Raw genomic sequence first — 24,969 nt, 5'->3', positions numbered from 1 at the left:
TAAAATAAAGTACACAATTTGGTGTCAATGAAAGCAGAATAAGTGCATTATGGGTGGAAACTTTATTACAACGCAGATTAAAATTTAACAAATTAAATAATTAGTATTTGGGAAAAATTACAAAAAAACTATCATTGACATACCGAATGTGTGCCACAACCGAGTAGGCGTCGAGTACTCCTAGGGTTTTGTCGAAAAAGTTGGGATGGCGGTTCCTCATTGTCTTCATCTCATCTTCATGTGCACCTTGATGTTGATTTCCATATTCATCTCATTTTTCTGTGGTTGACTGGGTTTGGGTCTTAGCCGCCTACCGTACATCTCTTTTTGTATGAATATGCGGTTGCGAGGATGACTCACATCGGTAGAACAACGATGTTAGGGGTGTTTGTAACACTATCAGTAGATAATTGTATGATGTTGAATAACTTAATTGTGGCTAAAATGTGAAATTTTTGGGAATACCGGATACATTGGTGTTATTGGCGGTATTAGCGTGTAATATGATGCAATGGGTGGGGGTGGTGCGAAATCTACACTTAGAGACTGTGTTAATGCAGTGACTGATGATGCGTACCGTGATGCTTGTGTAAAATAAATTGGGTTAACACAAAAAATATGTGAACCATGCTGATTGGGAGTTTACACAACAATCGGGTCTTCTTGTGGAGATGGAGCAGATGTTAATCCCTCCGCAACATCTTTTGATGTTAATCCCTCCGCAACATCTTTTCCTGTCCTAAGATTGATGGGCCATTATATTGGTCTCCTACTGTGACATTGCTTACTTATTTCTGTATTCGTCAGTAGATATGACTTGTTGTTATGCTTGGACCAATCCATGTAATACGGAAATGTCGCCAATTCCGGTGTGAGAAATGGTTTATGCGTTTGCAAGTAATCTTACCTATGCTACCATATCTCGATATACTTATTATGGAATGTTGGCCAATCTTCCTTGGTTCTCCCCCGAAAGTCAATATTGTGCAAGTCATCGAGTTTTTTTGGTGGTGGCGGAATATGTTGTGACACTCAAGTTGTCGCATCATTCAGCCGGATTCGTGCATCTCGATCGTTAAAAAACAATCAATAGCACTTTAACATGTCAAATGCTGTGATTAGCCAAAAATTTGACCGGGACGCATTCTTGAATTCTCGGATCTGTATATGACATCCATACAATTTGTAGTACAAATTTATAAATTTTAGCATGTATCTAATATTTAATTGCAAATGCTAAAATAAATATTATATAACTTTGAATTTGATAAACTAACATCCTATTTAGTTTGTTGATCTAAAGCTAGTTGGATATCATTGAGCTTGGTCGGTATACATATGTGTCTCACGCGATTGTTTCACCTATTCAAATAATATATTATTTCAAAATTATAACAATGAAAAAAATATTATGATAATGATATTATCAAATGAATTTTACCATGTTATGAGTGGTAATTTATAAGGGGGTCCACTCAATGGCTTAAAAATGATAGTCTATTCCATGCCCGTGATTAAAGAAAGAGCCACATTAAATGTACCGAAATTTGAGATTTATCTGGTATAAGCAAACCCTTGAATGACCTCAAGATGAATACACGCGTGAATTGTTCTTTTTCAATGTCACTCATGGAAGTCTTGATAGTTTTGAAGTTGTCATCCAACATCCCATCTTGATCCAACTACCTCTAAACTTTTTCGGTACCTTCCCTAGTAGTTACTCGTATGTTGCATTCCAATCGGCACTTGCCACTGGCCCTGTAACGACTTCCTTATTGACCAATAGATTGAGTTGTAAACCAATATCCTCGAGTGTAATTGTACATTTACCGCAGGGAATATAGGATGTGCGTGTCTTCGGTTTCTATCTTTCTACCAAAACATTGATAAGTGGGGATCCAATTTAGTCCTCCTAGCATACGAGCCATGTATAAAAATCCCGTATTTCGCAAGTGTCCACAAATGGCAACCGATGCACTATTACTTAAATTGTGTATGTATGTCTCAAAATCCGATCTTCATCTTGAGTATATAAACATAAAAAACTAATAATCTTAACAACATAATAATTAACTTATTAAAATTTAATAATTTAATAATATTTTCTTCCCATTTGTAATTGAATATAGGAGATGTGCTTATAATCCAAACGAATAAACTAATTTGCTATTTTATAAATTATAAGGAATAATATACAAAAGAATAGGATTCAGAGAAAGATTTATAATAAAATTGTCGAGAGAATTAAGAATTAATAATTAAGAATTAAGAATTGAGTTTAAATTGAAAAGAATGAAGTTTGGAGGTATTTATATAAAAAAATAATTGCTAAGTTTTCTAATTGTTGCGAGAAAAGCTACTATTAACCTGAATGTGCATCCTATAAGGTATATTTTCATTTCTCTCTATAAAAATAACGTATTCTTATAAATATATATAAAAAAAAAAACGGCCTTAATACTTGAATATCTTAAAAATTCAGCATATCTATTTAATTTTGCCGTTTTCTTTTTCTGAATATTAAATTGCATTTTAGAAAAAAAAAGTATGTCTAGAGTAAACTATACGCGCGCCCGCGGTAATTTCAGCGCGTGGTTGATGCCTACAAAGTTTTCTTCTCGGGGCTTTACTATCCTACCTCGTCTGTACCCTTATTCGCTGCTCTCTCTATCTTCTCAATTCGATATTCTTTCTCTAAATTGCAAAACCCTAACCCTAATAATTCGTTTTCAATCGAATAATAAAAAAAGTTAATTACTTTTTAATTATTTTTGTTTTCCTAATTACTGATGCCCTGAACTCCAATGCGAAGTAGGCATCGATCTGGTGCGTGGAGCTTAGAGTTATCAATCTGGAGCGTAGGTGATGGATGTGTTGAAGGAGAATCTGGCAGAGCTAGAGATTGGGAGCACCGTGGAGTCTATTCAGAAGTTCATAGACATTCAGAGGGAGCTCTTCCACAGCCAGATCGACCAGCTTCAGAACGTTGTTGTTACACAATGCAAACTCACCGGCGTCAATCCTCTCGCCCAAGAAATGGTTCGTCATTCCAAAATTTAGTTTTTGTTCTCCCTTCGGTCAAAGTTGACAAAAAGAACCCCATGTATAAGATTTTAAATTCTTTATTTACCATTTTGCAGGCAGCTGGTGCTTTGTCCATAAAAATTGGTGAGTATTTGCTAAAGTTGCTTTGTGGGGTCACTTGAGATGCTTTTAGGAGCTACTTTAGTATTTCCTAGCGAAGGCATGGGTGTAATTGTGTAATTATTTTCAGATTGTTAGCTTCAGCTGATTTCCTTTGTGGTTATTGATGTGCGATTATTTCCTAATGTAGAATGGGTGATGTTCTATGAATTTGGACGTGGTTTTTACAGTGCTATCTAAATTATCGAATAATTTTTCCCAGGGAAACGACCAAGAGATTTGCTAAACCCTAAGGCTGTAAAGTATATGCAAGCTGTTTTTTCCATTAAAGATGCGATTACTAAGAAAGAATCCCGTGAGATTAGTGCTCAATTTGGTGTTACTGTCACACAGGTATATATATTTAATAATTGATATCATGTGCAGTTTTTAACATTAATTCTTGTCCATTTCTTCTGGCCAATGATGTACAAGATATTAAGAAACGGTTTGCAGTTATTTTAATCGATCGTCATGTAGAATTAATGTAAATTCAATTAACTACTTCCAACTTTTTGTTATATAGCAGCATGCAATTGCTTCCCATCATACTGTCTTCCGGAGAATGCCTTTTGATTGATTAATGTTAAATTGTAGGTGCGTGATTTTTTTAATAGCCAACGCACTAGGGTGAGAAAGCAGGTTCGGCTGTCAAGGGAGAAAGCGTTAAGATCTAATGCTTGTGAAGAAGCAGAAGATTGGGTGCTTCCAACCGGGTCTGAAGCTGTTATACCAGTTGAGCCGGTTCCCTTAAACTCTGTTGGCCCTGTCATTTCTGAAGAAGCACCATCATGCTTGACACAGGACGATTCTCTTACTGGCATAGACGAATTGGATAAGCATTTTGTTGAAAACATATTCAGTAAGATGCATAAAGAAGAAACATTTTCCGGGCAGGTGAAACTGATGGAGTGGATCTTGCAGATACAAAATCCTTCAGTACTATATTGGTACTTATCAAGGAAACTTAATACAGTCAGCATACTGCTGCTTGTGTTCTTTGATTTAGTAGTGTCTCTTTATCTTGCAGGTTTTTAAATAAAGGTGGTGTGATGATTTTAGCAACCTGGTTGAGTCAAGCAGCTGTTGAAGAACAGACTACTGTTGTCTTGATCATCCTCAAGGTATAAATAGATTATATGCAGATGATTTATATGTCCCTGTATTGGTAACTTTACCAAGGTTACAGTTAATATTTGGAATGTAGGTTCTTTCCCATTTACCTCTACAAAAAGCACTTCCCGAACATATGTCCGCCATACTGCAAAGTGTTAACAAGTTGTGTTTGTACAGGTTTTCAGGTATGCATTTGTTGGTTGGAATTTAATTCTTCTGCTTTTATTCTCTGTGTACCTTATCATTGTGTTTGTCTCAGTGTGGTTGGGTTATCTTAGATTTTAACCAATGTGTTATTTCTGATAATGATTTATGGCCCTATTGAAACGTTCATATTTTGTTAATGTTGTGTTAACTTTTCTGGTCCAATGCTTGGTCCACCCCCCTCCCCCCAACACAAATCTTTGAAGTTAATTGTTCAGAGTGAAATGCTGGGAAGACTAATGCCAACAGTCTCTCTTGCTACTGGAGTCCATTTTAGTGGCTGCTTTTGGTTTCTTACTTTATCCTTGATAATTGTTTGAGAAGAAAGGGAAACCACTGATGGAAAATCTGAGTGGATATAGCTTTTCTTATTGGTCACTAAGGCTTTGCTTGTTAGAGTGGAAAGAAAATTGGAATGATGGAAAATTGAAAGGGTAGGAAACTAGAGGGATGGAAAACATAATTTTTCTTTCCATAGGTGTGCTTGGTAGGAGAGATGGAAAAATGGAAAGAAAACTACTTTTCTTAACATCCATTGCTTGGTAGAGTTGAAAAATGGAAGGAAAGAAAATAAAACATTTGAAAAATGCATAATTTTGAACTAACATATACATCTCTCATTTTCTCTCCTCTCATCCTTCCAATTTGGAAGGATTGATTTTTATGCATTAGGATGGAAAATGATCATTTCTCCTATTTTCTTTCCTCTCACTTTTCTTCCCAACCAAGCTTACTCCAAATTTATTTTCTTCCTACTTTTCCATTCCCTTCTCCCATCCCTCCACTTTCCACTTAACCAAGCACACCCTAATTGTTGTCTAGTTGGTAAGAAAGTACAATATGTGATAAAAAATCCACTTGTAGATAATCTTCATTTATGGTGGAAATAGTTTTTCTGCTGAGCTGTATTTATTTTTATGCTTTGTGGTACCTTGGATCTCATTTATCTGATTTGAAGATCAGACATATCAAACAGGGCGAGGCTTTTGATATCACGGTGGAGCAAAATGTTTGCTAGAAGCCAAGCTGCGAAGAAACCGAATGGTTTGAGGTCCTCTACTGAAACCCAGAATGAGATGTTGCTGAAGCAGAGGCAAGTTTACATCTTTGTCTCCTATATTTGCTTGATTTCTTTCAATTTAATGCCTATTTTTGCTCTCTGACTACAGTATCAGTGAAATTATGGGTGATGGCTCGTGGCAGTCAAATGTTTACAATTCTGTAAGTGTAGAAAATTTAAATAAAATGTGTTAAAATGGCTATATGATTGTTTGCTGTCTTTCCTAATAAATTTTTAATGGTCTTCCAGGATGGAACTCTTGCAACTTCTAATGTCAGGTGTGGAATCTATTTATATTTGTATCTGATGTTTAAATGCTGGTTGTCGTTCTTGGTATTTTGTAATGTGGAGATAATAAAGGTAATAGTTCATTCAGGAAGGAGTCTCCACAAGTTTTGAAACTGCTACCAGCTTCCATGGATGACTCCGCTAAGAAGAACCTCCTTGGTGTTTCCAGTTCTCGTATCCTTGTCATCATTTGTTATGTTTACTGATACTCCCTGTTCCCTCCCCCTTGATTATTTACTTTTGGTCAGGTTACTGATAACTATATATTTTTTACCTTATGAGAGGTAGGCTTGACATCTGTTTTTCCCCCCAATTAGAGTTCGGAGTTCTTGTTTGTGTGGCAATTGTTTTTCACCCTTAAGACTTTGGATTTCTATTATCATTAATTTGTTTTGGGTTGGGGTGCCGGGTGGGGTGAGGATATGCGGGTTTTGAAATTAGAATTTTTCTGATTCAGTTACTGCTAGATATGATCCATCTACTAGAATTTCTTTTCTGTCTATTCTTCTGTTTTACTGCTCCATGTTAATTAATTTAAAACATGCAAGATGGTGTATATGCAATTTTTAGTTCTTTTCTGAGTAGCGCAGTGCCTTAGCTAGTCCAGACAGCAGGGAACGTAGGAGGGTTCAGTTAGTGGAACAGCCAGGGCAAAAAGTGGCTGGCAAAAACTCCCAAACGACAAGAACAGTACCAATTAGTCAAAGTCGCCCTATGTCTGCTGATGATATCCAAAAAGCAAAAATGCGTGCTCTATATATGCAGAGTAGACATGGGAAAACTGGTTCCTCCTCTAACGGGATGAATGAAGTGAAGAGTGAAGGTCTGAACAAATCTTCACCTTCTAAGGCCAGCTTTTCTCGACCAGTTTCTAAAGTTCCCTCCCACCCAGCTGAAGAACAAAAGAAACCTGTTGTACTTCCCCCCAAAACATCTAGCAGGGTGGAAACATCTCTTGATCCGAAACAGCCTGTGGCTTCAAAGGAGTCTCCATGGGAGAAATGCCAGAAGGTCAAAATCCCATGGCACATACCACCAGGTAAATCTGCGTTAGTGTATTTCTTTAGTTCCTTTTGCTTTCTGTTAATACCCTGTTTTAGACGGTAGTGAATGCCGTTTAAACATCCTTAATGGAGGAAATTTCATTTTCCATCCCATTACTTTCAATCTTTTTCCTTTTCTATCCTTCTTTCCCAATAGGAATGGTTAGCAACCCGAAAACCTTTTTTCATTTTTTGCTCAATGGTTGGGAATTGGTTTTGTTGTCTATGCGCTTTCCCTCTTTATCTAGAAATATCAGAAGTATACAAAAAAAATAAAATTACAAATATCTTTCTTGATATGTGATGATAATTGTACCGTCAAGGTGGAAATATTCCTGTTGAAATTTGAAAATGTTAGGATTTTGATTTACTTTATATATTGATTTTTGGTCTATTTCAAAAGTTAGTTTCTGTGCCTTGATTGTTTTTAATTTGTTTTTAGCATCAGCATGTTGGCGAATTGTACATCAAAAAGGTATACCAGAGAAAATGAAATCATTGGTTTAAAACTTTAGTGACGGCTAGTCATGGTAGATAAATTTTCAAGAATCTTTTGCTAACACAGTGGTTAGTCCAATCTCTACCAGGTTTTCATTATCAAACTATGGAGATTGGAGTATTCTTTTGCTTCAATAGGATCACGCTGGCTGTTTAAAATCAGTGTGTCTTGTTCCAAGGCAGATGTTGCCGAAAGGCTGTTGCTTGACCAATAAAAGTGCGGCCATTTAATATTTTCTTCAAAGGGTTGCTCAATTGAGATTGATTGAAGCCTTATAGAGCTTCACTATTGAATGACTAGTGTTTCAAAGGTGTAATTATCTGACTAATTGCAATAAGGGTTTTTCTTTTATGCTATTAACTTGAGATCTGGATGCTAAGGAATTGATATGGTCAAACTGTTTTAGACGGTAGTGAATGCTGTTTAAACATCCTCAATGGAGGAAGCTTCATTTTCCATCCCATTACTTTCTATCTTTTTCCTTTTCTATCCTTCTTTCCCAATAGGAATGGTTGACAACCCGAAAACCTTTTTTCTTTTTTTGCTCGACGGTTGGGAATGGTTTTGTTGTCTATGCGCTTTCCCCTCTTTATCTAGAAATATCATTGATATGTGATGATAATTGTACCGTCAAGGTGGAAATATTCCTGTTGAAATTTGAAAATGTTAGGATTCTGATTTACTGTATATATTGATTTTTGGTCTATTTCAAAAGTTAGTTTCTGTGCCTTGATTGTTTTTAATTTGTTTTTAGCATCAGCACGTTGGCGAATTGTACATCAAAAAGGTATACCAGAGAAAATGAACATCATTGGTTTAAAACTTTAGTGACGGCTAGTCATGGTAGATTAAAATTTTCAAGAATCTTTTGCTAACACAGTGGTTAGTCCAATCTCTACCAGGTTTTCATTGTCAAACTATGGAGATTGGAGTATTCTTTTGCTTCAATAGCATCATGCTGGCTGTTTAAAATCAGTGTCTTGTTCCAAGGCAGATGTTGCCAAAAGGCTGTTGCTTGACCAATAAAAGTGCAGTCATTTAATATATTCTTCAAAGGGTTGCTCAATTGAGATTGATTGAAGCCTTATAGAGCTTCACTCTTGAATAACTAGTGATTCCAAGGTGTAATTATCCGACTAATTGCAATAAGGGTTTTTCTTTTATGCTATTAACTTGAGATCTGGATGCTAAGGAATTGATATGGTGAAAGCAAATGTGTTATGATTTTGGAAACAAATCTTGAATATTTTGAAGAGTTATTATTGTATTAGCAAAATATGCTGAGGAATTGATATGGTGCTATAACACAACAGTAGAGAAAATTTCTTGGAGCTTAAAGCCACTCCAACTTCCGTTTACATGCTTTGCTTCTTACCAGCAAATTCTTCTTGATATTATAATAATGATAATATTAACAAGAACAGGTTTCTTCAATCTGCCTGTAATGTTCTCTCACTTCTCTGTATTCTAAGCCGGTGATAGTAATAGAACAATTTTTTATTTGATAATTAGAGTCAGTTACTATTGAACTATGATACAATTTTCAGATATAAAGATAGCTATGGTACAAGTTTCAGATATAGAGATAGTTGAAGGTGGCATTTAATTAGACTCAATTGCGTTTGATGTTGTTCATCTCATCTCATCTCATCTCATCGTTTCGCTTTTATTTTCTCTCATAATGACCACCCCAACTAGCCAATGTGTAGCACAGCTAAACAGCTAAGGCTTCCTCACAGCATGAATTTGATATTCTCACACTCTCTCTCTAAGCTTGTTTTGTTAAATCTTCAGTTTCTTCTTTTTGTTGGAGTCACACTTGAGTCATCTCACTCTTTAATTGATCTGCGGGGTTTCAGACTGTTGTCATTGTCTTTTTCTGCAGAAGTAAAAATCAACGACCTTTGGAGCGTTGGTGCTGGTGAGAGTAGCAAAGAGGTTCATGTGCAGAAAAACAGAAACCGTAGAGAGAGGGAAACTTTCTATTACACGAACCAGGAGATACCGTCTAACCCCAAGGAACCATGGGATCGAGAAATGGACCATGATGATTCACTGACCCCAGAAATCCCAACTGAACAGCCACCTGATAATGAGACTGAAACACAGGTTACCCACGGTGAACATGTTAATGGTGCAGCTACTTTGGAACCTTCTACCTCCCAAACTGGTGGTGCCGTTTCAGCTGAGCCAGATCTTGAGTTGTTAGCTGTACTGCTAAAAAACCCAGCTCTGGTTTTTGCCTTGACTTCCGGCCAAGCTGGTAACTTAACAAGTGAAGAAACAGTGAAGCTGCTAGACATGATTAAGGCTGGTGGGGCTGATACTGGTAAAAATGTGGAAGAGAAAGTTGAAGTCTCTCTTCCATCCCCAACACCATCGGCCAATCCTGGAACGGTGCGTGATATAATAGGCTTCTACAAAGAATTTATTTTCAGTTTCAATAGGGGGATCCACATTTCATACATAATTAAAAATGAAAACTACATGTAGGAACCCGCATTCACTGAAAAAAAGAATATAATTAATCTGGTGGAAAATTATTATATATGCGAGAATTTAAATAGAAAAATGGAACCAATTTAATCTAAAGATATCCACATGGGGAAGAGCGAATGGTTCATATCAATCATCGATGGATATCTTCAACAGGCATCCAGATATGAAGACGTGGCAGATGGTATAGAACAGGTTTTATCAGGCCATGTGGGTTCAGTTTTATGGATTGTCTGGGAAAAGTCAGGAGGCATTCACTTTTGTTGACCTGGCCTAAGCAACCATATTTTTGCACCTCATTATCATTGCTACAGTTCAGGATATACATCCAGGGAATCTGTGATTTTATGACATCATTTTTTTATACGAGCGTTATATAAGTAGGGAAATTATCATTGTTTTTTAAATTTTATCTTAATGTATATGTTTAATTTGCAGAGTGGATGGAGACCGGAGGCGGCCAGGAACCCTTTTTCACAGCATAGTCAAATGGGAAACAGAGTTGCTCAAGCTTCTGTTGGAGTTGTCACCCCAATTCCCGTTGCTGAACGGCTTTCTGCCACTGGCATGGCGGCACCACAAGAAGAAGCAAATGGCCTTTCATTAGCTCAACAGCTTGCAGCAGCCATGGCAGAGTTATTGCCTCAATCAAATGCCACGACCCTTGATAAGCGACATTCTCCTAATGTTGCATTTTCAAACCGTGGTCACCCTTCTAATTTGCCGGCTTCCGATATAGTCTTAACCATGAAAAATCCATCCCTTGTGAACTCTTTAACAAACTCATCAGCTGCAGCTGGTCCTTCGATGTGGGTTGAAACCATGGATGGGAAAACCGCAGCGATGTCCATGGCACCGCATATACCTGAAAAGGTGCACAGTTCATTTTCTCCGTCTCCATTGATGCCAACATTGACACAGCGACAAACACCAGCGCAGCTACAACCACAAGTACCCCATGCATCTGATCCATATTCAACTAGACCCCCAGTGGGAAACTTAGATCCAATGCCTGATCCTTGGAGAGGCAGGCAGAGTTTGGGTTCTAATCTTTATTCACAGGCTAATCAAAACAATTATAATGCATCATCGTTTGGAGGATCTATGCATCCCCAGTTGCGAACAGACCCTCCACGGGAGGGAAAAGAGTATGCGGGTAATGAAGGTTTTGAGTCATGGAGTCCTGATAATAGTCCAAACAGGTCATCAGAGTATGTTGCAGGAAGGAACTACATGGAACCCAGAATGAATTCTGGGTGGAACTATAGAGCTGATAGGCCATCATGGCAAGGAAATTCATCTGGGTATAGAGACCCGAACAGACAGGGAAATAGATGGCGTGACAGAAGATGACGACGAGGCAGGCTTACTGCCAATATCGGCCTTCGGGTTCAGAATCCCAGGCTTTTCGTCCACAGTGGGTGTGTTCTATAATGATAAAAAATATTTGGTGGGTGTATGTGGAAAATGGAAACCCAATGGGACAAGCGGGACGTCATTGTATGCTGGACACTACAAATGCAATTGCAGCTTTCTGGATGTTCAATTTGATAAGCAACACGAAAAGAAACAAAAAAGAAAAGAAAAGAAATTGCCAGTTTATTTCAGGGACTAACAGTTCAATTTAACCGTGGCTTAGACTGGGCCATTTTTGTCTCAAGACGTTAAAATTCGGTTGGACTTGGTCATAATTTACCCTAAAGGACCTTAGCCTAGGAATCTGTTGTAATCAATCTCGCAACTCGTAACCAAATCTCAATCGGCCATGGAAGGTAAAAGATCGGACGAGTGGGGAACATGTTGATACATTTTCTTTTGGTTTGAGAGTTCTGGTATTTGGTAATTAAAATCATAATCGATAGGTAAGGCTTTGTAGAACTATTTTATCCAACTTTTAGACATTTGACTCAAGAAAAAAACATTAGGAAAATAACCTCTTTGGACTCTTTGAGTAAATTGGTCTGAATGCTTTAATCCTCTGTGAGAAATTAAGAATAATTAATCACAATATTAATATTTTTAATGAATTGTATATAATTTTAATTGGTATAATAAGAAATTTAATTTTTGAAATGTTGCGAGTTAAATTTGTTAAATTGGGCCAAATTTACAGAATGTGTAAATATTATAGGTTAAATTTGTTAAATTAAGATTAAATTGATAAAATATATAAACTTTGAGAACTAAATATGTTACTATATCATATAAAATATGTGCAATTCACGAAAAATTTAACTTGTGATTTAAAATTGATAAAGATTAAATTCTTCTGGTTTTTTCTTAGCGAGACTGATTTGCTCAATATTAAAATTAAGAGGAACCAGAGAGAACTTTTTACCAAAAAAATATTCTTGTTGTGGGCCGTGTGGCCATTTATAGCCTACAAATTGATGCGTGGACTAAACGCTGGCGAACTATAGTAATCAAAGATCTGATATGAAGGGTTTACGGTATAAAAAACTCACCAATCAAGCACCGGATTCCTTCTCTTCTCTATAAAAACAAATGAGTTTCTGAAAATTCAATTTTCTTTCTCAATAATTTTGGAGCAAAAACCGCTGAAGCAAGGATGGGATTCAGGTTCCAAAATCTAAATCCCATGTTCAGATCATACCTCTCTAGGCTTTCTTCTTCACCCAGAAATCTAAACCCCTACCCCATTGTAATTCAGTCCCTCAATCCCCATTTTCAAATTTACCCTCCTCAGGTCTTCTCTGATAATCCCATTTACAACATCCCCAGACGGTGGCATTTGGGTCATTCTAATGGTCACCATGACCACGACCACAATTTGACCAAGGAAGGCGAGAAAATATTTCGCTTGGGTCTGGGAGCGGATATCGGATTAGCTACTAGTAAAGCTTTAACTGGCTACTTATCTGGAAGTACCGCCATCATTGCCGACGCTGCCCATTCGATATCGGACGTGGTAAAAACATTAAGTCTTGTAGTTGGTTTATTTAATTAATTGAATCTTGGAAGTCGAGCAATTTAATTTTTGCTTGGTGGTGTTGTTTGTAGGTTCTTAGTGGAATTGCTTTATGGTCATTCAAAGCCGCAAATGCTCCCAAGGACAAAGAACACCCATATGGTTACTTATGATTGTACCTACAAGCTACTCCATTTTTCTTACTTTTGGTCATAGTTACGAAATATGAATGTTATGCTTATAAGATTTTTTTTTTTAAATTATTAGGTTTCTTAATTGTCCTTGTTTTATTCTCAGGACATGGTAAGTTTGAAACTCTTGGAGCTCTGGGAATTTCTTGTATGCTTTTGGCTACTGCTAGTGGAATTGCTTGGCATGCTTTAGAGCTCCTAATTGTATGATTGGTTTTGTCTTTCTTCCAATAACTTATGATTGAAAGAGGATAAGAATAAAATAGAACTCAATGTTAAAAGGGGAAAAAAAAAGAAAAAATTGAAATATATATTGATTGATAAAAATGGGGTTGCATTTGGATTGAAACTAGATTGGACCTCACAGTAAGTTAACCTTCTCTCTATACAGGGGTTACTGTCCACTGCTTCTGAAGCTGTTAATGGTCATTCATTGGTTCACGGGCATAGCCATCATCATGGAATTGATATGGATCACCCTATTCTAGCATTGAATATGACCATTATAGCAATATGTATTAAAGAAGGGTATTGAGCTTCCCTTTTGGCTTTATTCTACTTTCGTTTCTTATAACTTCTTTTTTTGCATGTGTGATTTCTGGTATTGATTTCTTTATGTTGAAATGCAGGCTTTATTGGATAACAAAAAGAGCTGGGGAAAGGCAAGGTAGTGCACTGATGATGGCAAATGCATGGCATCACCGTGCAGATGCGATTTCATCGGTAGTTGCACTTGTTGGGGTTGGTAAGAAGGCTTCTTTTTTGGTTGTATTGTTTTAGTTTTCCTGTTTTGAGCTTGGTAATCAATGGGAAATTAAATCCTTGCTTTAAATTTAATGATAGCTAATGGATATAGGCAGCTTTAGCATCTTTGCTGTTCTTTATCTCTTAACTTTGCTGATTGCTAATAATGAAAATAAAAATTTTTCTTGGTTAAGAATTTTCTGATTGGTTAATTATTCTATTCTATTGGCAAAAGTAAAGGACTGAGATTTACATGACTCCTTCAGGTTCATTTTACCTTTAAAGTCTCTCTGTCTCTCTCTATATATATATATATTGTTTTGGCTGGTTGGTTGTTGTATACGTACTAAACGAGTTTCACCCCCCTTGTCTGTCTCTCTCCCTTGAATGTTTAAGTCTCTTTGTGTGGATTTCCTTAAATTGAATTGTATATGAGTGATTTGTGTGGATTTCCGTAAATTGAATTGTATATGAGTGAACACTGAATGACCTTATGTCTTGTCCATGGTGATCTAGGAGGCTCTATTCTTGGAGTAAAGTTTTTAGATCCTCTTGCTGGACTGGTTGTCTCAGGAATGATTCTGAAAGCTGGGCTGGAAACTGGATACCAGAGGTGCATTGCCTGTTGCCTCCATCTCTCTTATTGTTTGCTTTGTTGTGGTGTTATTTTAAGATTGTAAGCTTTCACAGCAATTGCAGCAATTCAAGAGGTAAATGGTATCAATCAGTATGGAAAAAGGCAAGCATACTGTTTGCTTTAAGGTCTAAAATGTCAATGGCATCAATCAATACAAAAAATAGGCTTTCTTTCTTTTCGTTTTTGGCTGAAAATTTGGTATATTTAATAAACTTTTGCATTTATTTTACTTATTTAATACCTGTGTTTTCATTACAGGTTAATGTTATCATGTTCGTATTATCTTTGATTGATTGCATTCAGCATTCTTATGTCACCTATTTAGCTGTGTTTTAGCATTCTTATGACGCAGCTATTGATGATAATGACATTTATCTAAACTCCATAATTGACATATCTTTTTGGGCAACTTTGTAGCGTCCTTGAACTCGTTGATGCTGCCTTACCTACAGAACAATTGGAGCCCATAAATCAAACAATTCTACAAGTTAAAGGAGTCAAGGTAACTAACAAAATTTGCTTGCATATCTGTTAATAGCAGATACTGCTCTAAATGTAAAATAAATCTCAGTAAATTCACGTAATCAGTCACAGGCACCCAGAATATCGTATCATGATTTGTCGGCCTGTTGCATTTGGTGAAATGTACAACTGAGTTATTCTTTTTTCTTTCTTGGCAATCTTCATTAATAACTTGTTCGAAATTGTTTGTAGGGATGCCATCGAATGAGAGGAAGGAGAGCTGGTTCTAATCTGTACCTTGATGTACATATTGTGGTGAGTTTTTAGCATATTTTTAACTACCAACGAGTATTGCAAAGAGGGCATGATTGGAAAGTATAAACTTCGCCTAACTTTTGCTAAACTGAGTATATGATCTTTATTTATTTAGCTATAAAATATCGCCTATTACTAAGTAATTTCCTCTTATTCTTCCAACCCGCAGGTTGATCCCTTTTCTAGTGTTAGTACTGCACATGGCATTGGCGAAAATGTTCGTCACCAAATTCATAAATCCCACCCCGAAGTAACCGAAGTTTTCATACACATTGGTATGTTACATGACTAGTTCATCCCTAAACCAACTTTTCATTGTGGTAGTCACATTACCTATGGGCTTTAAAAACACCGTTTGCATTTCCAAATTGTTGGCTTAAATATCAACTTTCTTTTTTCCATTTCGAAATTGTAGATCCTGCCTATGTAGAGTTCTCCCCTGATTTAATGGACCAAAATGAAGGTTTGAAGACAATCACTGAACAGAATAGTAACATGTCTGTCGGTGAAGAGAATGTTCAAGCAATTGTTTCTCATATTCTCTCATCAAAGTTTCCAAAGGTATGTGTCTCCTCTCATTATGTTATAAACAAACCTGATTTTAAGCTCTCAAGGTTACATGAATGCTTGCAGAAATTTAAGGTCGAGCGCATCACCCAACACACCTTACAAGGGAAGATGGTACTTGAAGTTGAGGTTACCATGCCACCAGATATTATGATCCGGTAAACAAGCTTTCCTTTTCGTTTTAGATTCATAATTTGTTCAGATTTTGCCTTGGAGATTCAAATTCAATATATTTGCCTAAATGCAGCGAAGCCATGGACACAGCGAAGGAAGCAGAGAAGGAGATAATGAAGGCAGCTTCAAACATTGTTCATGTCAACCTGCAGCTGAGATTGGGACGCCCAATTCCACAATTCAGATATATTTAACAAAACTTCCAATATTCAAGAAACCAGATTGCTCTGCCCTACCCTTAAACCTAGTTTGCTTTGCTCTACTGTTCCCATCTTTTGCAAAATGTGAAATAAAAAAGTTACTGTTGTTATAGGTATATCTTGATTTGCTTACGAATAAAAAGGAGATGAAAACTGATACAAAATTAAGAGCCAAAATGATCAGATAATTGTAGTCTGAATTTTTTTAGGCTACATTGTATTATTTCAGGAAAGGATATCATCATTTCAATGGCTCTGAATCAGGTAATAATATATATATTTTCATAAATAAATAAAAAGACAGTGAAGTTGGAGGGAAGAAGAAGGCTCAGAAGGATCCATTGGTGATTTTCTAATCACAAAAGAGCGAAAAAACCCCCTTCGTAAAATAGGTAGTTTTCAACATCACAGCCTCCCCCATCTTCTGTTATTGAAAACAAAACCAGAAAAAAGGATAATCAAAGCTTCAGAAATTCATCATTTTGAGAAGAAAAAAATGGAGAGAGAGAGAGAGAGAGAGAGAGAGAGGCAATTGCTTCAGCTGCGGGCGTAACTATAAATAGAGAAAAATTCAAAATTAGGGTTTAGGGGTTGCGTTGGTGAGGGGCATGCTTTACTTCGATTCTCGGAGTCGGCGGATAGCTAATTAGGTTTGGGCTTTGAAGGGATCCCTTCATAATCTGAGCTTTAGCTTCTTCGTAGTTAAAAAGCCCATTTGTTTATTTTATTTATTTAATTTTGAAATGGACTTATTCTATCGAAATAATTATTTAGGACTTTTTCTATACAATAATTATTTTAATTGAATAAAATATTTAATATTTTAATTATGTTTGATAATCATTTTAATTTTTGACTTAATATAAAATTTGTAATAAAAAGTGTTGAATAAATAATTAGATAAGTACTTATCGTTTAACATAAAAATATTAAGTTAAATTTATTTTATAAAAAATCTAAATAAATTATATTTTTAAAAATATTCAAATAATTATATTTATCATTTATCTAAAACTATCTAAAATAACAAAAATATTATACTAACAATATTAAATTTTTTCTTTTGAAAATGCCAGCTGATACTATTAATGGGAAAAGAAATCAATTCGATTACAGGCCTTAAAGACTAATGACCCTACAACTAGCCATCCCTAATTGATCACCAAAACGATGCTTTGAAACTCACAAAAACAAAACAAAAAGTAATGGAAAGCACATAGAACAGACACAAACTTGGAAATGAAACCAAACAAACTCAAACTTAACAAAGAGAAAAGCCAGGCTTGGAATCCCATTCTTCTCTAGCATTTTAAGCAACATCTTTTGTGCATCAGCAACTCAAGAGACCGATTATCCATGAACAACCAATTTCTGACCTTTCAAGCCCCAATCTCTATCAAAATCCTCGAGTTCATCGGACAGACCAATCGTCACAAAGTCCGGACTCAACTAAACCAGTCATCCACCATCATCTCCGCCACTCCTATCGCAGTTTACCAGTTCTTCCACCTCACGCGGTACTTCCTCTATCTAGTATTGGGGTCATCATATCTCCGTCCTTCCATCGCCATCCCATGTGCCACTTTATTGGCTTCCCTCGGTACAAATCTAAAACACATTCTTCTAAATTTGGGTGTTCTCCCCTTGATTTCTTAAATCAGACTGCTAATACATGATCTATCTTCTTTTGCAGAGTTTAGTTTTTTGATTACAGTTAGCGCGTCTCCCTCAACACATATATCTCGAAAACCCATTTCGACGGCCATAGTAACAGCCTGCAAACACGCCCTTGCCTCGGCCATAATCGGATCTGAAATATTCTTTCATGGGTAAGTACACGATGCCATCACTAATCCTTCTTTATTCCACGCAATGACTCGTGAACATGATCTTCGAGAATGTTGATTAAAAGAAGCATCAAAATTAATTTTTATAACATCATCAACAGGTGGTTCCCACACAAATCTTTTAGTCTCTTGCCTATTCTTCAATATCTCACCCATTTGCGTTATTTCGGAATAATAAGCATTGATAAACCTCACAATTTCATGTGCTTGCTCCCTTATCCCTTCATGGTAAATTTTGTTGCGAATGTACCAAAGAGCCCAGAAAGAAATAGCTCTGATTTTGCATGCTTCATTACTATAGTTCTCAACTCTAATGCTAACCATTTTTTCCAATTGGATTCTCTGTTGGTAGTTGAGTTAGTCACCCCCAACTCCTGCTGTACCTGTTGAGTAAAAGTGCAATCCCGAAAAAAGTGGCTCACCGTTTCCTCTTTTGCTCGGCATATTGGACAGAGCGTATCCACCACAAGCTTATGGGCTCTCAATTTTGCATCGTGGGCACAAATTCATTAGCAACCCTCCACATATGTATACGAATCTTGCTTGGTACATTAAGAAACTGAGATAGAAATTCATGTTGTATCATAGAATCCTCAACTGTAATTAGCCATTTATATCCACTTTTGACTGTATAAATCCTTGTATTATTGCCTCTTCAAATTAACGCATCATGTGGTTCACTGCTAGCCAATGGGATCAAAAGAATTCTCTTCAGCTGCTCCTCTCCAAATGATAAACAAATAGCATCTTGCTTCCAGGTAACAGATTCCCTCTCGATTAAATCATACACCTTAGAATATCGAATATCAATATTCTGAAAGTGCACCCTACCATTTCCAAACCTTAGCAACCAGGCATCATTCCAAATATTTACTGCAATGTCGTCCCCCATTCTCCAACCCACCCCCTCCTCAAGGAGTTGTTTAGCTTCCCAGATACTTCGCCAGGTATACGAAGGGTAAGAACCTAATCCTGTACTCATGAAGTCCCCTCTTGGGAAATATTTTGCCTCCATTAATCGTGCAAACAAACAATTAGGCTATGGAAAATGCCATGTTTCTAACCACAATCCGGAGCTAGTTGATTCTTGCCCTTTGTTCCCAAAATAATTCTTCCCTGTCAGCTTTAAAATTCATCTCTAGTTTAATCTTTGTAATCTTCGCCAAAACTGCATCACTAATCTCATCTGCACTTAATTCAAGCAGTCTAGAATTTAAAACTGTTGTTCATTGCTCCCTTAATACTTTTTCCTTTTTTGCCCAATTGCTCAAGCTTACTCTTATCTCCTTCAGCTTTACCAAGTTATTTTGCTTAGTTGAGTTTCAACCACTTTTAACTCGTTTCTCGAAGTCATTACCCAGCATCCAATTGGCATTGAAATGAAATTGGTACTGTCTTTTCCTAAATCGCAAACTCCTATCCCCATTTGTATCCACAACCACCAGGCAATGATCAGAAAAGCTATGTTGCAAGTGGTTCACCGAATACCCTATAAAAAGATCCCACCATTTTAGATTAGCTACCCATTTGTCCAGTCTTTTCCTTATATTATTTCCAGGCAACTTACCTCTCTTCCATTTGTACCATTGCCCAGAAAAACCCAAATCGCTTATCTCGCACTCTTCTAGCACTTCTAGAAAAGCAATCATTTATCTTTCCTCTCGAATTTTGCCCTTGTTTTTAAAAAAAAAAACAAAATTTCATTAAAATCTCCCAGAATCAATCATGGTTTATTATTCTTGTGCTATAGATACCTTAATAACACCCACGAATCCTTTCTAGCATGCTCCACAGGCGCTCCATAAAAACTCGTAAATCTTCATATTGCCATATCATTCCCCTCATCTTCTTCCATATCAATATGGGACTTTGAAAAACTTTTTAACAATATATTCAACCCCTCCCTTCACCTTAACGATAAACCCCCTCTCGTCCCTTCCGCATTGACACCAATTCCATACTCAAACACACAGCTGTCTAATTTTCTCTATACGTTTCCCAGTATCCTTTGTTTCTATAAGAAACAAAATTTGAGGCTGAATATGTTTCAACTTATTTTTGAGACGTCTGATGGTCCGTGGCTGCCCCAAACCACAAACATTCCAACTAAAGATTTTCATTGCACCCGACCGGCTTACTTGCTAACAGTATTTCATTTCCCATTCCATATTCAATAACCTCCTATTGTTGGCAAAATCACTCATTTTTGTATGAAACCTTTGCCTCTTCTTCCCATCAACAAACTCCACAGGCAAGTCTTCCAACTGTGATCCAACTCCCCTTTCCTCAAACTACCCTACCCTATCTTCAAAACTTTTATCCATGGGCTTTCTTATCTGTTGAACAAAACAACCCTTCGAACCCTTTTCTTCTCTATGATCACTTTGATTGGTTACATCAGCACCAAATCTCCTCTCCCTACTCTCCCCATTTGTTTCCATTCTTGCCTACTTATTAAACTTTGATTCCTCCCGCAACCATTTACTTACCATCTGCCCTCTCCTCCTTGGCGCAGCCCCCAAAGACAGATCCCAACCAAATTTCACCTGTTGATTCCCTAAAGTTAATCGAACTAGACAGAAGCTTTCCTCGTGACCTAGATGGCCACATAAAAAACAAAACAATGGCAATTTTTCATATTGAAATAGTGCATATATGAATTTATCTTGCTCGATTACGATTCGATTCTTCCTTTTAAGCGAGAGACGAATATCAATTACAATCCTAATCCGCATAAATTTTCTTACCCCTTTGTAACCAATGACGCATCATACTCCCAGAATCTCCCAATAAAGTCCCTGAATTGTTGCGCTATCCCCTTCGTTAGGAACCCAATCGGTAAGTTGTGGATTTGTACCTAGAAAACAATAGTCCAAAGAGGAACTTGAATTGGGTCCTCACCCTTTGTCAACCTATAGAACACAATAAGATGTCGGTTAAAAAACCATGACAACCATCCATAACTCGCTCCGAATCAATCTTGCTATAGAATCAGAATAAAATAAGTTTATCTTCAATCTCCATGATAGACACCCCTCTCAACGGATGCCACAGGTCAGCTAGAGCATTTTTTAAAGACAAAAAATTCACAATACTGTCCGTAAGAACTCGCCCTACTAGGCACAATCCATACTCTTGATCAACAGCGATATCATCCTCTACCACCACTATGGAATCTTCCTTTTCAACCATAATATTAAGATTAACCAAATCTTCATCCACCGTATTGAGATTAGCTATGACGCACCCACAATTCTAAAAGCCTAATCTTCACGAAACAACAAAAAACCCTAGCAAATAAAAAACCCTAAAGTGAAACTCGTGCAACAAGGCAGACATAGAAAAAGCAAACTCGTGCTACTAGGCAGACTTTATATCGTTTTAATGATTTTACAATATTAAAATTAAGAAATAAATAATCTTTTAAAAATTAGTATTTACTTTTATCAAATAATATAATTAAATTTAGTATTTATATTTCTTGATCTACTAATATATTCAAGACTTATAAAATTCAAGAATAAAATTCAATACTTAATATATCAATACTTAAATTTTTAGTTTATCAAACACTACCTAAATCATTTAGTGATAAAACATTTTCAAAGCATTTCAAATATTTTCAAATATTGAAAAACATGTTTTAAATGTGTTTCAACTTATTCTAAATGTTTTTAAGTTAATAATAAAGTGTTCAAATATTTAGCATTTTGGTAACTAAGTCTCAAGACCATAAGTCAATAGTCGAGTTCCACTTAGAGGAGGTTAGTCTCAAGACATTCCAAGCAAACCAAGTCTCGAGAGCCTAGAAGCCAATAGTCAAAGTTTCTTTCAAAGAAACAAGGCATCGAGACTTATTCTTCAAGTTTCGAGACTTGCCTTCATAATCTCAAAATAGAGGCTTTTTTAACAATTATTTTTTAGCTAAGTCTCGAGACCATCATTGTAATTTTCTAGATTTGCCTTCGTAGATTGCATTTAATGCTTAAGATTAATACATCAAATTGCTCTAATTCAACCTTGATTGCTCCAAATGTTAGATTTCACTTATATATATAAATACAAGTCAAGAACACTTTAAGATATATGAGAGACACATCCAAGCATTGAAAGTTAGAGAATATATTTCAAATATTTTTTTGCCTCATAGTCTCTTGTACATAGGCTCTTTAGTGCTTATGATAAAATCTTTTTACCATTCTTATTTTTTTTGCCTCATAGTCTCTTGTACATAGGCTCTCTAGTGCTTATGATAAAATCTTTTTACCATTCTTATTTTATCCTTTTGAGAGAGATTAAACTTAACACCACGTTATAGAGGTTTAATTTTTTACTTCCATCTTTTCATCATTTTATAATTTGGAAGGTTTTAGTTGAAGTATAAAAGCTAAGAAGGGTCATTTTAGCCGAGAAAAAGTCCTATTTAAACCTTAACAAATAGATAGAGTTATAAATGATACATTCTCCTTGAAAGGTGATAAATGCCAAAAGTAACATGTTTTAATCACATTATTAATGCATTTTTGAATGATTATTCAATTTAAAATGGTGAATTTTATGCTCCTAATAATTTAAATTCATGTTTCTATACTTAGGAGAATATTTGAGAGCAAAAGGAGCGATAAACGAGTGAAAACGGAAAAGTCAGAGCAAGTTTCAAGAGCTACACAGGCTGGACCATTCCACACGGTTGTGTGAGCCACACGGATTGCCACACGGCTATGTGCCGGATTGTGTGGAAATCACAAATTGCACTCAAAATACGAGGAAGAACACATTTTTTAGATTTTTCGAGTATTCTAAGACCTATATATGACAAATATAAGAAGAGCGAAGTAAGTCGTCAGAGAATATTTAAGAAAACAACTTAAAAAACACCATTGAAGCTGACTTTGAAGTAGATTTTCATAAAGATTGAAGATCTCCTTTTGATTTCTTTGAAGTTTATTATGAGTTTCTTTATTTTTTGTGTTTATATTGTCTTTGAGATGTTTTTATTTGCGATTATGAACTAATTTTCCAAATACTTGCGGAGATGAACCCTAGGATAAATTCTGTTATTTGATTTTTATTTTTATGTAATAAATACTTGGACTTGTTCTCAATTATGTCTGCTTAATTCTTGGTTTAATATTTCTTGGCTATTAATCCATGTTTGATGTGCATGAATTAGAGGAGAAATAAACTCTGTTTAAGAGTAGAGTATAGCTTGTAATGACCTATTCTCAGTGAAATCTGAATAGTGGTTTCGGGAACACAAATTTGAAATTGTAAGATTTATTTTAATATTATTTTGAGGTCAACAGCATGATAGTATGATTGTATAAAAATTTCGTTAAGAATTTTACCGTTTATATGCTCAATTCGTGAAAAAAGATTAAATCGCGTAAAGTGTGAAAATTGTGTTCTATTAGTTAAAAGTGTTAAATAGCTATAGAACCTTAAAGCTTATATGGTAATTAGACCATTAAATGAGTTAGTGGATGTGCATGGCTTGGTAATTGAGTAATTTTAAAAGTTAGGTAAGCTTAAATTAGTAGTTAAGTAAATAAATGAAAATTAAATAAAACACAAGAAGGAAAAAGTTATCATCTTCCTTAGTTTCCTTTGTATTGGCCAAATATCCCTAGGGAGAAGAAGAAAAATTTTGTTCAATCTTTTCCTTTGCATATAAGTGATTTCTTGTCCCGTTTTTGATGATTTTTATGTTTTTAGAATTATTGTAATTTAATCTAGCTAAATAGGGGACTAATTTGCAATATGATTGAAAGTCTAGGGTTTTGCCATGAGAGCATTTTAGTTGTTCTTGTTGATTAATGGAAAAAAAATGAACCCTTATTGTTAAATAAATAACTTTTTGTTAAGTGATTTTTTTTTGAAATTGTTAATTAGGAATTAATTTGTGAAAAATGAAAATTATGTGTTAAATGTGTGAAATTGTGAAATATATGGACTGCTATAGGCTTATATAGAATTTGGCTAGGTTTGTATAGGGATGAAATTGGATGAATTTCATTTTACGAGAATAAGGACTAAATTGTAAAGAAGTCGAAAGTATAGAGGCAAAATAATAATTTTTCCATAACTTGAATTTCGGAGTAAATTGAATAGAATGATATCTAAAATAGTTAAATTTGATTATATAGATCAAGAAAAGCAACATTCGGAATTAAATCGGGGAAATGATAAAGTCATTGAATAAACGATCGTATTTCTCCGTACGAGTTTGAGGTAAGTTCGTGTAAATATATTGCATAGTTATATGTTTTGATTTAAATATATATGTATGTGAGTAGTTTAAATTGTTATGTATAATTATTGAATACATAACCGAGAATATACGAAGATTTTCGAGTCCCGTTTGAAGCTTAGGAATTCGTAGGATACAAATGACATGTCAGTAGGGTTACCATTTTGGTTGAGGTCCTGCATTTGTTGCGGATTCACCGTAGCTCATATGAGCTTACTGATATTCAACTCAGAGGAGCTTACCATTTATCACTCGTATGAGCCTACATGTTCAAGAATTAACAGATTACAGTTTAGTACACCTCATGTGTATCACCCGTGTATCTACCGGTATTCTAAGTGGTTCAATGGGCATAGTGTTATTGTGAGATTATACAAGTTCGATATGAACAAGTACATGTATTTATATGGAAATTGTTGATATTTGATTTATGTTTTCATGGCTTATATGTTACAAATACATGAAATTCAATTAATTAATGAATTCATATATGATTCTTGGTTTATGTGAATATATGACTAACATGATTATGGATTGTATGATTGACTTTGGCCAAATTGAATTGTGTCTTACTTTGAGTTTCTTACTTAAATTATAGTTGGAACAACCCGTTTTTTAATGTTGTCGGAAAACAGTGGTTTCGAGGCCACCAAATGTAAATATTATTCAATATTTACGTGTCAAATGTGATTTTAAAAAAAGTTTTTGATTTGATAATTTATGTTATATAAGTGATTTATTAAGTTCAAGTGGTTTTAGAAGAT

General features: G+C 35.6%; 3 protein-coding genes and 2 non-coding genes across 8 annotated transcripts; 3 read left to right on the top strand and 2 right to left on the bottom strand.

Moving 5' to 3' along the window:
* Nucleotides 1-2,540: 2,540 nt before the first annotated feature.
* Nucleotides 2,541-11,845, top strand: LOC108460512 (homeobox protein LUMINIDEPENDENS). 2 transcript variants are annotated; one of them, XM_017760026.2, is made up of 13 exons: nucleotides 2,541-3,039; nucleotides 3,141-3,168; nucleotides 3,407-3,537; nucleotides 3,781-4,133; nucleotides 4,214-4,307; nucleotides 4,391-4,484; nucleotides 5,467-5,596; nucleotides 5,673-5,724; nucleotides 5,813-5,841; nucleotides 5,940-6,025; nucleotides 6,459-6,890; nucleotides 9,279-9,790; nucleotides 10,328-11,845. In XM_017760026.2, exons 1-13 carry the CDS (start codon nucleotides 2,866-2,868, stop codon nucleotides 11,240-11,242), a joined length of 3,030 nt encoding a protein of 1,009 aa, XP_017615515.1. In that variant the 5' UTR covers nucleotides 2,541-2,865; the 3' UTR covers nucleotides 11,243-11,845. The 2 variants fall into 2 exon arrangements, with proteins under 2 accessions (XP_017615515.1, XP_052887670.1); XM_053031710.1 differs by having other exon boundaries at nucleotides 2,941-3,039; nucleotides 3,335-3,537.
* Nucleotides 11,846-12,290: 445 nt separating this feature from the next.
* Nucleotides 12,291-16,272, top strand: LOC108457948 (metal tolerance protein C1). Its single transcript, XM_017757167.2, has 12 exons — nucleotides 12,291-12,818; nucleotides 12,911-12,980; nucleotides 13,116-13,213; nucleotides 13,401-13,537; nucleotides 13,639-13,754; nucleotides 14,270-14,366; nucleotides 14,808-14,892; nucleotides 15,105-15,167; nucleotides 15,337-15,442; nucleotides 15,583-15,728; nucleotides 15,801-15,892; nucleotides 15,982-16,272. Exons 1-12 carry the CDS (start codon nucleotides 12,459-12,461, stop codon nucleotides 16,100-16,102), a joined length of 1,491 nt encoding a protein of 496 aa, XP_017612656.1. The 5' UTR covers nucleotides 12,291-12,458; the 3' UTR covers nucleotides 16,103-16,272.
* Nucleotides 16,273-16,282: 10 nt separating this feature from the next.
* On the bottom strand, nucleotides 16,283-16,360 carry LOC128279873 (small nucleolar RNA Z155). Its single transcript, XR_008270065.1, has one exon. It is a non-coding gene; the product is annotated as a small nucleolar RNA Z155 (small nucleolar RNA).
* A 68-nt stretch (nucleotides 16,361-16,428) lies between these two features.
* Nucleotides 16,429-16,526, bottom strand: LOC128279871 (small nucleolar RNA R41). The gene has a single exon (XR_008270063.1). It is a non-coding gene; the product is annotated as a small nucleolar RNA R41 (small nucleolar RNA).
* Nucleotides 16,527-17,168: 642 nt separating this feature from the next.
* LOC108458482 (uncharacterized) lies at nucleotides 17,169-23,086 on the top strand. 3 transcript variants are annotated; one of them, XR_008286844.1, is made up of 3 exons: nucleotides 17,169-17,708; nucleotides 17,802-18,713; nucleotides 22,551-23,086. XR_008286844.1 is itself a non-coding variant. In XM_017757903.2 (3 exons), exons 1-3 carry the CDS (start codon nucleotides 17,465-17,467, stop codon nucleotides 22,651-22,653), a joined length of 483 nt encoding a protein of 160 aa, XP_017613392.1. In that variant the 5' UTR covers nucleotides 17,169-17,464; the 3' UTR covers nucleotides 22,654-23,086. The 3 variants fall into 3 exon arrangements, 2 of the variants coding, with proteins under 2 accessions (XP_017613392.1, XP_017613393.1); XM_017757903.2 differs by having other exon boundaries at nucleotides 17,802-17,937; XM_017757904.2 differs by lacking the exon at nucleotides 22,551-23,086 and having other exon boundaries at nucleotides 17,170-17,708; nucleotides 17,802-17,937; nucleotides 18,308-18,591.
* Nucleotides 23,087-24,969: the final 1,883 nt, after the last annotated feature.

The sequence above is a fragment of the Gossypium arboreum genome, chromosome 8 (assembly GCF_025698485.1).
Source record: "Gossypium arboreum isolate Shixiya-1 chromosome 8, ASM2569848v2, whole genome shotgun sequence".
NCBI classification, from domain to species: Eukaryota; Viridiplantae; Streptophyta; class Magnoliopsida; order Malvales; family Malvaceae; genus Gossypium; species Gossypium arboreum.
This window is presented reverse-complemented; position numbering and strand designations above follow the sequence as displayed.